At 38.8% G+C, this 14,564-nt stretch overlaps 1 protein-coding gene across 1 annotated transcript; it reads right to left on the bottom strand.

Annotated features, from left to right (window-relative positions):
* Window positions 1–1,401: 1,401 nt before the first annotated feature.
* Window positions 1,402–14,552, bottom strand: Ormdl1 (ORM1-like 1 (S. cerevisiae)). The gene is made up of 4 exons (NM_145517.4): window positions 14,459–14,552; window positions 12,495–12,675; window positions 6,041–6,192; window positions 1,402–2,820 (listed from the first exon to the last, which is right to left on the bottom strand). The coding sequence occupies exons 2-4, from the start codon at window positions 12,666–12,668 to the stop codon at window positions 2,685–2,687; spliced, it is 462 nt and encodes a 153-aa protein (NP_663492.3). The 5' UTR covers window positions 12,669–12,675; window positions 14,459–14,552; the 3' UTR covers window positions 1,402–2,684.
* Between the last annotated feature and the right edge of the window lie 12 nt (window positions 14,553–14,564).

Genomic DNA, 14,564 nt, shown 5'->3' with positions numbered 1-14,564 from the left:
GAACCCTTGTTGTTTATACTCTTCACTACCATTGATCTCCAAAAGTCATCTTCCCCAAAGTAAAATTTAGTAGCTGGTAAACATTAATACTTCAATCTTGGCAACAACTATTCTCCTCTGTCTTTATGAATGTAAGTGGAAATCATAACCACATTTGTCCTATTGTGACTACTTCATAGGGTCTTTGAGGTTATCTGTTGTCTACCATATATCAAAATTCCCTTTTAAACATAGAATCACATATTATTGCATAAATGCGTTATTTTATCCATCCCTTTTGATATGGGCATGTCTTGACTTGTGGCTAATGTGAAGAATGCGGCTGTGGACATGGATGTTCACACATCCATGTTCCTGCTTTACTTCTTTCAGATCTATACTTTGTTAGTACGTTTTTCATTGTTGTCATGAAGAACACTTTCAAAGGATGACAGGGTGTTTGGGCTCCTCATTCAGTTCATGTATGGCTGACTCCATTGCTTTGAGGACTGTGATTACGGAATCGCTTCATTTTCTTCTTTCTGCAACAGTGTCATCCATGAAGTGCACATTTGACCACTTACCATTTTACATGCTACCGATTAGTCTGAGTAACTGCTTGGCTGCAGTCGCTTCCCAACTATTCTGTTTTCTATTCTCAGCTCATTTTCAACAGCAGTCAGTGAGCTGTGAATAAAATGAATCCCTCTCATTTTCTGTGTAACTTTTTCACGCTGCCATTCTCCTTTCTCTTTTCCCTGTGCCAGTGGCTTTCTTGAGTTATCTCAAACACATTTCTGGAGTTCAAGAATCCGTTACTATTCTTCCTGGCAATCTTTTCTAGACTGCTGTACTTTCCACTTCTTATTCAGCAGTATTCAAATGCTGTAGGTCTGCTACATGTTAATGTCCACGCATCCATTACCTTGCATCCTCCATGGTATTCCTCACTTCCTCAAGTACCTGTAAGCACCTCTACAGAAGGCACACATTTTTCTTCTTTACAAACTCTGTAGCCTAAAACAGCATAACCAAGCAAACCCTCATATAGCTACGAATAAATATGTTTTAAAGCATTCAAAGTAGAAAGCACAGAAAATGGGAAGAGAAATTCCTATTTGTACAGTATGTGCAAAAAACTAGTTTTCAAAAATGAAGTTAAACTGGGCAGTTAAATTAATTAAAGCTCATGCCTTTAATACTAGCACTCAGGAGACAAAGGCAGGTGGATCTCACTGAGTTTGAGGCCATCCTCGTCTACGGAACAAGTTCTAGGACAGCCAGAGCTATACACAGAGACCCTGTCTTTAAAAGAAAAGAATAAAGAAAAAAATGTACTTAAACAGAGGAACATTTTTAGCTAATTTTATAAATCTGAAAAGTGTCAGTGTAGTTGTGATGACTGTCTTGGAAAACTTAAAATAATCTTACACCAAAGAAAACTTTTATTAAAGCATCAATTACCAGTTATTTAAAGATACACAAGAAAAGGCAAACATACAAAGGGGGTATCAAACAAGTGATTTCTAAATTCAGTACTTTTGAGATATGAAACAATGATCACTACCCTTAACTCTGTGTATTGCCACAATCGATTTGTAAGTTGGTTGACAACTGTCTTCACTCTTAAGTTACTGAGTTTTTCAGCTTTATATCATTTTAGAAAGGTATTTACTTCTCTTTATACAATTAATGAATGCTAGCAACTATAGGAAGCTTCCCCAAGTCACAAGAATTCAATATAGTTGTTGCTGTGAATATAGGTACCATTTTGGGTCATCTACACTAAGACTGACACATTTACAGGAAATATTAATGGGCAAACCAAACTGTGCGGATGGAGAGTAAGAGACTAAGAGCAGACAATATTATCTGTTACTTCAGATAACATTGCTGACAGAGGACTCTTTACTTAGGTCTCCCCACACCAGCCGGCCCCATCTTGCATTTCCTTTTTAGAAGAAAGAAAAGACTTAACCAACTAAACAATAATTTTCAGCTACTCAAGACCTGAAGTGCTTGAAGTAAGTTATTCTCTTAATTGGTTTGGCAGCTTTGCTTCTGGAAAAGCAGTAAAACCTACTTTGTTCCAAAATGAGCACGTTGACTCAGAGCCTTGACTGTAAGATGCCTATCTTCTTCTCTTAGAGCAAGAAATGAAGACAAAACCCTCACAAACCCTGTAATGTAATAAATGCAAACAGTACCTCATTTATCAATGCATGATACTAAGCCAGGAACCTGAGGACATATATCAGGTGTATGTCATACAAAGCAGACTGTGCACAGTAATAAAAACATGTACACAGGAGGTTCTGCTTTCTAGAAGTCTGCTTCAACCGGCTATGAACGAATGATTGGAATGCTCTTTCCCTAACATAATGCTCGCTCACTATAAGCTGGACCTAGTTTCTTACAAATCCCACATTTCCTTGGATTTAGTTACTGTACTCTTATCCTACTACCATCAAGTTATAAGCTGGGCCTGCCCAGCCTGCCTGCAAAGCCTCTCTCAGAAATATACCAAGCAAACTAGACAGAGGCATCCTTAAGTAGAGCACTTCAAGACAGCTTGTGAAGGAGCAGTACTTGGCCCTCCAATGTAAATACCTCTTATTTCACATTATCACAGAAACAGTGCAGTTCATTAACTACTCTTTCATTACAGGAAGCTCTTAACAGTTCTCTTCAGTTGCACAGACATTTCAATACTTATTAATTCCAAAGATGCGAACACCATGCAGCTGTGGCATTTTGGGAATAAGTACACTCAGCAGAGAAGCTGTGTTTAGGATGAAGTGAGTCGGGTCATACTTTGTATAGAAACTTGCCAGAAAGTATCTGCAGAGATAAAAAGGTAGAATACATAGAGCATCCCAAAATGAAATTACCTAGAATTGAAACACATTACAAAAGGGGTGAATATACACAAATGCCTAAAAATAAAATCATTTTGATACTAAAATAAAATGAAATGTTTTGGTTTGAGATTTAAAGTGGGGTGCACATCTGCATCTCTGCAATGTGTGCAGGAACACGCTGATGTCTGCCATGGTGGAGAGCAATGACTTTCAAATACATTTCACATGCCTAGGAGAGTTTAAGTATAGGTCATGCACAACTTGTGCACAGCGTTGGAAACGAGCTTTTGTACATGCAGAGATCAGACTCGTTGAAAGACAGACACATTCAGTTGCCCTTCTGATGTTATGATCGTCTTTCTATAGCAGAGCAGTCTATAACCAGTCTATCTGGAAACCTGAAGGATTTAGGTGAAAATCCCATCTGATTTGCTATTACAGGACACAGGAAGATCTTCTCCTCTAGTTTTATCTCATAAAACAAGTTTTGTACAATTTGGCTAGAAAAGAACAACTACCTCCACAAATGAAAACAAGCCAGAAAACTGTACACATCTTTTTCAGAATTTACTAACATAAGAAATTCTATAGTCTTCCACTTAAACCATATTTCTCAGATAAAAAACTATTTTATGTGTATGAATGTTTGCCTGTATGTGTATCTGTGTACCATATGCATACCGGGTGCTTGCAGAGGACAGAGAAGGCCACTTGATCTCCCTACCCCCAAAATGGAATTACGAGCAGCTGTGACCAGCCATGAGGATGCTGGGACTTGAACTCAGGTCCTATGGAAGAATAGCTAGTGCTTTTAACTGGTGAGAAATCTCTACAGCCCCTATTTCTCAATTTTTGCTGCAAAATCATTCTTCATGCTTTTAAATACTTGAAGACTGTCTTATACTTTCATCACTGAACAAAATGACTTTATCCACTGTATTCAGTAAGCCAACTAACTGACTTGTTGCTATTAGTTTAATATATAATCAGATACATCTTGGCGTGTTTTCACCCTACCACACTTTCTTGTAATAAAAATTAATAACATCATGTAGAGTATAGGGAAATTACCCCACTCTTAAAATAACCTAGATGACTCTCTGAGGAAATGCAATTTCAGGCAGAATCAGTATAAAACAGTTTATTTGCTAAGGTATATGAAATAGGCCTGGAATAGAAGACAGAAACTTCAGTCTAATGCAGGCTCATGAGTCAATATAGTCATAATCTCTACCAATGTAACATATATGAATTTGTCCCTTTTTTCTTCCCTTTGAGATGGGGGTCTACGTAGCTCTAGCTGGCCTAGAACTTGATACGCAGACCCGGCTCTCCTCAAACCCATCTACTCCCACAGTACCAGGATTCAGGATGTGCTACCCTAGCTGGCTTGAGTCTATTTCTTTATCCAAGTCTGTGGTAATAGCATGTATACATTAAAGCAAATATGAGAGCACTTTTGAAAATGATCAGGGCTGGTGAGTCAATCGACTTAGTCTGCAGGATGCCTGGATCTGATCTCCAGTGTCACAAAAGGAAAAAGAAAAAAATCTATACTATATAGATGGCTTAAAAGTTACTTCTTTAGTTATACAAGGAATTTAATTAGAATATTTGAAATATAACTTTGGGTCAAAATAATATTTTGAAAACTAGGAAGACTATATATACATAGATCTTGGTTGACTTTTTGGTATATCACTAATTGAAAATTCATCATATGTCAAGTATTTTTATATATATTATACTGCAATCTATGTTTTATATATGAGGTGCCTGAGACTTTTAAGAAAATGGTCAAAACAAAACCCATAAAACCCACAAGGGCCTGAAAAATGTCCTAATTGTATTGTTTCCTAGCATGTGCAAGAGCAATGCCACACAGCTTAAAACCAACAGAGCCCAAGTCTAGCCTTTATACCTATTATTACGTTTCCTTCTGTTAGATTATAGAGACATTTTCTTTTTGAGTTTAATTTTTACATGTGACAAAACTCATTTCCAAAAATTAAAAAGTCTGAAGGAGAAAAAGTTATTCCTTTCTGATCCTTTCTCTTGAAAATGTCCTTACTGTGAATCTATCTATCCAAAACTTACCCATCTTACAAAGTCTTTTCACCTAATTCACACTACACTGATACTATCATGGATATAGTATTATGTATGAAGCCATAGTGTTAAAATTAAGTTATGTGTGATACATATCATGTACAAACTACTGTCATATTAAAAGCGATCTATGTACTTATGAACTCTTAAAAGGGGAAATATGTATTTATTTCTCAATTATACCTATATAGAGCCAAGGGAGAAAAGAGGAAATGATATTTAATTTAGAATCAATTTGAGCAAAAGCACAAAAACAGGTAAAAACTGGGTTAGGAATAAAATATTCAAATACGGGGAATAGAGATGTAGGTACTGAGAGGAAAGTAGAGTCCAACAGCTGTACAGTGTATCTGACTTGTTCTTTAGAAACTCATGGTAAGTGCCACTAAGTCAGCTACCATCACTTTGATTTTTAGGGGAGGGGTTAGGTGTGGGGCACTGAGAAAAGCTCTATGCGGCCCAGCACAGGCTTCAACTGGCTACACAGGCATGACCAAGTTCTTGAACTTCCTGCCTTGACCTCCTGAGAGCTGGGAGTGCAAGTGTGCACCATCATGCCTGGTTTCATATGGTGCTGTGGATCAGACTCAAGGCCTTGTGCATGCTGGATAAGCCTTCTCTCACTGAGCTTCATCCCCAGCCCAAGCAAACCAATGGTGAATGGATGATACAGAATTCAATCCATGTTAGTCTTACACTAAAGATCTGACCAAGCTTGAACTGAGCTATCAGAATAGTTGGGTAGTAATCTATAACTATCATCAGCAAAACATTCTTTAGGATGATTAATTTGATATGCGATACAAAAAAAGTATACTCATAATTTCCTTAGAAGAAACAAAGACATGAATGTTTTTAATCTTTGTATCTTAGAATGTTATATTCACTGATGAATAGTAGTACCTCTATCTGTATTGATTCAAGTAAAAACTGGTTTCTTACCAATTTGTTAAAAATTATGCCTGTACCTGATGACTCTACTTATTGCCTCTACTTGCTGATAAAAGTTCTTAATAAAAGTCAATTAAATCTGATAAATAAACACTATTTTCTTATCTAATCCATAATCTCTTAACATTTCTACCACTTACAGAATTATTGGAGAAATTGTGAAAAACTTCCGAGAAGATGTAAACTGTACTCCGTAGTCCAGCTGTTCCCAGTGAGTTAGGAGCCTTGCTCTACCCTGATCCGGAGTCTCAAAAGGCGTTCCTTTTACTGCATGCAAAAACACATACATCCCCTGAAAAGCAAACATCAGAGGGAATCAAATGCAGAATTCACCCTGACAATTAAGCATCATGAAGGCTCTAGGCTATTTGTGAAAGAGTATATGATTTAAACTAACAAGTTAGGTTTTCATAAAATAGTGAAAAATTGTGTTCAGTATCTATGAAGTATAAAGCTTTCTGGCGCATGTTTCATTTGTGAAAACCAGGACATGGATAATCAACAGGAACATGTTCATTAAACAAATAGGAACGTTAACATATACTACTTCTATATTACTGCACTCTTCGCAAGGACCCAGCCTAAATGCTCGTCAACAGAATAATGATAAGACAAAATGTGGTATATATATACCATAATAGTTTTATTCACCACTAGTGAATGAATAAACAGGCGTGTGCTTGTGTGTGTTTCATAAAATTGACAAAAATAAGATAAATTGTAAAAGGGAAGGGATAACAAGAGGGTAATAAGAGAAAGATAAAATATTGCATTTTCTAACATATAAAATCTAGCTCTGAGTATATTTGCATATGGAGGACATGAAATGCAATGGGAAAAATACGCAACTATCCATATGTTTCAGAAAAGCAAGGGTTGAAAGGGAGGAGGGCATGGAAGAGGGCTACTACAGGAGGGTGGGTAGAAATGACAGAGCATGCATATTTTCTCATATATAGAATGTAGACTTAGAAACATATATATGAAGTCAAAGCATAAGGGGAATGTTGGGGGAGAAACTGGATGGTTGCAGGGGTATGGGGTAGGACAGTATGAACAAGGCATTAGTATTTGTATGGTAGATGTCATAGTGAAACTCATTATTTTGTACATTGATTAAAAAATTCATTGAAAATGTGTAATAAAATGTAATTTGCAGCAGCTCTTTACTGACTGAGCCGAGAAAGTGGACTGCTGGGTCTGTGTTCATTCAGAGATGATGCACCTAACCCTCAAGAAACTGAAGGCCCCAGGGAGTTTAGAGGTCAGGTAGAGTTGGGGGATGGGGACAGCCATGTGGAGACCGGGGATGGGGAGGAGGTATGGGATGTGGAACAGCTGGAGGGTGGATAAAATATAGTATGTAAAAATATTAATTAATTAAAAAAACAATAAAAAAAAGAAAAAAGGAAAAAGAAGGTAATTCGGACAGAAAATTTATCCAGCAATATCTAAGCAGTTGTGGAAAGAACATATCTTTCAAAGTTCTTAACAGATATTTAGTGAGTGGCTTATGTGTAGAGGACCTAGAATATGTATGCATATGAAACGGAACAAGATGTATCTCTAGCCTGGGAAAGTCCACTTTTCTGAGGGCTGGTGAGACAAAAAAAGAATGTTTAAGTAATGAGAAGTAGGGCAGAAACCTCTATATAACTCATACCCAGAATACTCCCCATTTAGGCGCATGCATAGACTTTGGCTCTTTTTCTGAGTGCAATGGTCTGTTATTTGCGTGTTTGTTTTCCATTGGCCCTAATAACTGAGGAATAAGACCTAGAACAGACCAATTATTGGACACACTGGAAGACGATATTAAACCGAGGTGTGTTTATATTATCAATGCCAAGAAGCCATTTTTGCATACACTAAAAGGAACATTAAAACACAAAGTATGTCCTTTAAATTCTCAAGAGTATATAACCTCTCAGAAATGAAGAACTAATTCTGCCATTTGGGGTGATAATGTTCCCTCCAAGAGTTATAAACTGTCTAACAAAACCTGATTCCAGTCACAGGAAACTGCCCTTTAAGGTGTTGGTCAAGAGTATTCAAGAACCCTTACCACTAACCTTTGCTACCTCCCAGAACTTTTAAAGTCCCACTGCTGAATACACTACACATTTCAGATAAAGAACTTGTAGGAATCCAGCTGGAACTGACCGGGAAGCATTCTTGGCTGGTTAGGTCTTGGACTCTAGAAAACCTACTATTATTGCCACTTTCTTAAAGCTGAGAAATGTCTAACTGCATTCTTATCCTTTTATACCCATAGTAAGCGTAACTCGCACTTTATTAAATAAGCTCCCCTTTGCAGCAGACACCATTACACGAATCCAAATCTGGTCAAAATGCATAGAACAACTGCTTGTAGGGTATCCAATATGTATAACACAATCCCTACACTAAGCTAGCTCAGAAAACACTGTAGGCAGAGGATGTGGAAAGATTGTAAGAGTCAGAGATCCAGGATATCTGCTGTAAGATAATGTCTTCTATACACAGCAGAGAAACTGCACTCATGATTTCTAAACAGCATGACTGCCTAAACAATGTAACAGTAGTTGAAATGCCAACATGGGTGGTGTTGAGGTTTTACTGTCTATTGTAATGTTAAGTGCAGCCCCCAAGACCTGGAGTCTGCATGTAGCCCCTGGGACCCTGCCCCTGTGATAATTCTGATTGGTGAATAAAGATGCCAACACCAAATAGCTGTGCAGAAGAGACAGAGGTGGGGTTGAGGTTTGCAGGCTTGGAGAGAAAGGCGTCAAAGGGCAGAGAGAGAGGCTGCCATGGAAGAAGAATATGCAGGAAGAAGGAGGTGGTGGAGGAGGAGGAGGAGGAGGAGGAGGAGGAGGAGGAAGAGGAGGAAGAGGAGGAAGAGGAGGAGGAGAGCTAAGAGCCAGGAGAATGTGACCCAGAGCACTGCCCAATTGGGTAAAGAGCAGCCAAGATGGAACAGAGCAAATAGTTTGTGATAACTTGGGGTTATTGATTGGAAAGAAGATTCTAACAGCATGGAGGATAGGCAGCTTCCCAGCTACTGTGCTGCCTAAGGCATATTAAAAAATATAAAGGCTGTGTGTGTCTTTCATCCAGGAACACAAACAATCTAAGGCGAAGAAGAAGCCCTAGTCCTTTCCAGGTATGAGCCCCTCTGATCAGTTCTCTGATCCCAACACATACACATATGAGGAACACTAAATGGACCCAGCAGGTTGTATTTATATACACATATATGTATATGCAACAATAACAAGAGGTTGTGAATTGGAGTGTGTGTGTGTGTGTGTGTTTGTGTGTGTGTGGTGATGGAGGGGTTGGAGGGGATGGGGTGGAAATAGTGTAAATACAGTATTCAAGAATGCAATTCTCAGAAAAAGTTTTAAAAGTTTAATTCAACTACATGTTTAAAATGGGTAGATTTTGTTATACAGATCACTCATCAATAAAGCTGCTATAAAGCTAGGGTGTGGTTTAGTGTTGAAGCATCTGGCATGCTTAGGCTAAAGAACACCCCAGGTTCTAACTCAAGCACTAAAAACCAGAAACAAACTGTCAAACAGTTATTTCAAGGACAGAAGACAGATCAAGTCAGAGACAGACTGAGAAAACGGATTAAAACTCATGAAGCAAAAATGTTCTCATAGTCCTTTGCACTAGTTAATAGATGATATAAATGATTTTTTATTTAATACGGGTATAGTTTTATATCAAAGTATTAAGGTACTTTGATAAATTATTGTTTTATGAGAAAAAAGAACTACTCTCCAATACATTTTTTTTTCTTTGAATATAGGAAAAGAACAATCTTTTTGCTGTTTTCTTCGAACCACATTGCTCTCACTAGTGTTTAAAATGGGATACTCAAAAGTTTACCCCTTTCCATGGAGATAGACAAAGTCTGCACTTGAATATATTAACTCTCTAGCAGTGTATGACTAGTATCTATGATGCTCCAACCTATTCCCAGCAATGTGTACGCAACATGCACATAATCACATAAAATGACATTTTTACTGACTGTATCTTTTCTTTTAATATGCTCACTTTTAGTAGCTTTTATACAACAGCATTAATGATTATTATTCACAAACCAAAATAATTAGGAAAAGAAAATACATGCTTGGTATACTAGCACTTAATAGTTATTGACTCAAAGAGAGTATCATTCATTTTATAGCTGCAATGATAATCCTGTGAAGTTATTAACATAATCTTCAAGAATTAACTGTAGTGGGGCAAGAGGAATTACTTTTATGTGTGTGTGTGTGTGTGTGTGTGTGTGTGTGTGTGTGTGTGTGTGTATGTGTATGAAAACCCCCCAGCAGTTAGTAATACTTGTTACTCTTGCTGAGGACCAAGGTTGGGTTCTCAGAAGCCATGTTAGGCAGCTCACAACTGCCTGTAACTCCCAGGGGATCTGACACCCTCTTCTCAAGTTCACAGATATCTGAATGTATGTGTGAACACACAGACACATACACAATAATAAAATATATATTAAAAAAATAAAAGCATGAACTGTAGCATCAAATAAAGGTAATCACTGTAGGTTCTTAAGAGCAGTATAGTTTCTCACTACAGTGATTAGCTCCATTTCCACACGCTTAAAGCTTCACATATCGCATTCTAGTTGGCGAAAATGGGAGCTATTTTCAATGGAAACCTTCAATTGCAGTCTCGTAGTTGCTCTATCTATGGTTGGTTGAATTTAGTTTAGTTTTGTTTTATTTTGTTTTTTAGTTTGCTGAACTAATAATGAATGAAAAACATGCTTCCCTATACTGTGCCCACTACCCATTGTTTGCTCATAGTTGTGTGCTATGACACAATCTCAAGTCAATCAACTTCTAAACAAGGAAGGCAGGAATGGAAATGGCATTTATAATACACTTAAATTTCTGTATTCAGTAAACACACACAAATATCATATATCATATGCCATCAGAGAACAGAGAGATTAAAATATAAAGAAGCCAGATTTGTCAGCTCACTCGTGAAATCCCAGCTCTTGGAAAAGTGAAACCGGATGAATGCCAAGAGTTCAAGGGCAGCCTGGGGCCAGAGCAAGAGCCTGTTTCAAACACCAAAGTAAATGAACAGCTATGATTTACCTCCTAACTACAAAACGATGATTATGAATATATAACGAATGGAGAGGGTTCTATAGATTTGTATAGGAGGAAAAATCTGAGCAGTTTTGTTGGACAGGAATCAGTCTGGCAGAATGAGGAAACAGATAGGCTGAAGCCAAGGCAAAAGGTAACAGCAATATTGTTTTTTCCAAACTGCTAGGACAAAGCCTACAGCCTATATTTGGTTTAGAGACTAGGTGAACAAAATAATTATGCCACACAAAGAGCTTGGGATTTTACTATAAACACAAAGGAGACTCCTCAAAGGACTTATAATAGGCCTTGTGTAGATACACATTTAAAAAACATTTCTAAGTCAAGTCTGAATAGAGGAGGGTAGAAATGAGACATGAAGAGGAAAACCACTGTGATAATTATCTGATAAGTGATGCTATAGTCAAGTTAATAGTGAAATGGTAAATAGGGCATACATAGGAAAAGGCATTAACACAATGTAGAAGTGGCCACGTCCTTTTTGCACAAGACATTACAGGCTTCTACCTAATTCTCTTGGAGTGGCTATTACTGGAGCCTCCTTTGCTCATGAAAAGGTCAGGGTGACATTACATTGTTTTACTTTTGAAATTCAGTGGTCTAGCAGGCAGTAAAAGCCTTAAGATCTAGAGGGAAGTTAGGAACAGACTGGTGTGGTGAGGGTTAAATCAGGACTAAAACAAACTCCATTTATATGCTTGCTTTCAATTGTAAGGGGATCTAAATACAAGCATTAGTCTACAGATAGAAACTGAAAATACAGGTAGGTGGAATGATCTGGATAGAATATACAGCATAAAGAGAATCAGAGAAAAGGACCAGAAGAGATTACTAATATTAAAGGGCAGATAAAAGGAAGACTGGACAGGAGGAAAAAGAGAAGACAACCAGAGGTATACCTAGGACAAAGTGATCCCACAGAAGCCAAAATAAGAGTTCTGGTCAAAAGGAGGTGACTAGGTTTCTAGTCAAGCATTTCTAGAAACCACTATTCAAACTATGCACCAAGTACTGTGGGTGTGCACCTTTAGTCCCACTTACTTGGGAAGATGAGAGGGGATGGTTACTTGAGCCAAGGATTTCAAAGCCATCCTGGGCATCATGGTGAGATATTCACCTCCTCTTTGTCTCTAAGGCAGGGCCTCTCTGTGCAGTCTTCCTTTTCCTGACCACGTAGACCTTGTTATGTAGACCGAGCTGTCCTTGAACTTACAGAGATCCACCTTCCTCAGAACTGAAGAGCAGCGTGCTGTCCAAACACCACTAACGTTATAGGTTTGATTGACAATGTGTTAAATACCTTTGTGCTGTTAGGAACCACCAGTAACTTATCTCCACTTTTCTCATCTTTCCAAACTGAAGCTCTGTACTCAGTCAATGGTGTCTCACTGCTTCCTTCTCCTTAACTCCCTGACAGACAATCTTAGAGCTCTCCATACTGAAAAGAAGATGGAGTTCTTACCAGATTATGTATTATGTTGGTTAAGGTCCAGGCAACAGGAACACTGCAGAAGGGGATGCTGAGTAATACAATATGAAGCAGGCCAACTCCCAACGCATATGTCAGCCACATACCACGGCTGTTCATTACACGAGTATTGGGGTTTACCTCACTGTGGGCAACTCCAACATTCATGTTTGCTCTGCAGGAAAGAAAGAAATCAACAGTGCCATAGCTGGAAACCTAAACACCCACATTCTGACATGACAAAATGTTACTTCAATTTTCTCCCCTTCTCACTCTGAACACACAGACCCCCAAAATCTGCCTTCTACAGAGGTCAGCGCAAGCAATAAACTATCAGTGCCGGCTGTCACTACTGTTAGGTAGACAAAGCTTATTTGTATGGCTTCTTTTTCCAAAGCTTGTTTTCTAGCCTGTCAATTTAACTAGATGGAATAATAGGAAAGAAAGCTCAAACTGGATCCAGGTGTGTTGGTTCAGTTCTGTAATCCCAGCATTCAAGAGGATTGCCAAAATCTGAGGTCAGCCTAGCCGAATAGCAATACCCTATTTCAAAATTCTTTAAAAAAAGAAAAAATTACATATATGTAAAATGTAAGCAGAGTGAGAGCCAGGAGCTAAATATATAATTGTTCAAGTTAGCAGTTTCACTGCGATGTTTCAATATATGCCTATACCATGTTTCTAGTGTATCCCCTCTCCTGCTCTCTCCACTCCCCTTCCCGTGGCAGTCTAGCCCATTTTGTATTTTCAGGTCATCTTTTTGTTTTCTTTTATGAGCTTTCCGCATACTACTTTTATTTCTCTGTGGAGCTAGTTTTGTCAAATATAATAATCACCAATAAAATAGTATTTTAAAAAGATGTGTGTGTGTGGGGGTGGGGGGACAGAACTGGCTCAACCAGTCTGAGTGGCAAGATGCTAACATGTAATGGAACATTTTAGCCATAGTCAGAGGTCAAAAGCATTTTGCTTTGATCTCCCTCTCTCTTGAAACAAGGTTTCACTGTATAGGTTGGTCAGGCTGTCCTCATTTTCACAGGTATCCTCCTGTAGAGTAGAGGGATTACAAGTGTATAAGCCACTAATGCCTGGCTGTGTGCCCCCATTTGAATAGTGAACCTAGAAATAACAAGCTGTTGATGTAAAATGAAAAATTTATAGGGTTAGGGGTTCAAATTTGTACCACAACTAGGTTAAAGTCATGAATCTTTCTCAATATTTCTTTAGCCAAACTCTCTACTTATTTATTTATTTACCTCCGCGCGCCCCCACCCACCCGCTTACTCCTTTTATGTTCAGGAAGAAACACTAAGTATTAGTATTTCTAGTATTAGTACTCAATTGTCGTGAGCATACAGTTTTGGGGGGGCCTAAGAGTTTACTTTGTTACAATCAAACTGAAATGGGTGTTGTCTGAGAGAAGGAAATGCGCTAGAATACATTTCAGCTTCTATTCAAAGATACCTAAAATCCTTTCTATTGCAGTGTTTGAAGAAAGGAATTTCACCCGGCTACGCAAGTGTTTCTGGAGTGTAATGTTCTTTCGGCTTCTCAAGATGTATGGAACAGGCAGTGATGAAAGTTACACTAAGGGAGAGTCTCGCGTAAATTTTGCTTCTATAATAACCAAGTACCTATAATGCACTTTTAAAGCTTAATAGTTCGAACATCCCACACAACGTAAAAAATTAAAAACCCAAACCCGCTGGAAAGAGCCTCACATTGCCACCTATGCTAGATTAGAAACCCTTTCTCAGCAGGTTGTGCCGCAAAGGCTTCGCTACCCGGCCCTCCCCGCCCGCGCACACCCACCGCCCCAGTCGCGGCTGCACTTCCGCGGCGCGCCGACCACCTGCGGACACCTAGGGTGCACAGCGCGAGCCCCGGAGGCAGCAGGAACCTGCTCTGCCGCAGGCCTTCTGGGCCGTGCCGCAGCTCTAGGAAGCCTTCGAGCTTACCGGCCGCCAGCTCCTGGCTGGTCACAGGACAATTCCCGCGGCAGCCACAGTAGGTCCTCTGGCTAGAGCTACTGGTGCGCCCCACCGCTTCCGGAAGGCTGCCAAG

Source organism: Mus musculus, chromosome 1, assembly GCF_000001635.26.
Source record: "Mus musculus strain C57BL/6J chromosome 1, GRCm38.p6 C57BL/6J".
NCBI lineage: Eukaryota > Metazoa > Chordata > Mammalia > Rodentia > Muridae > Mus > Mus musculus.
This window is presented reverse-complemented; position numbering and strand designations above follow the sequence as displayed.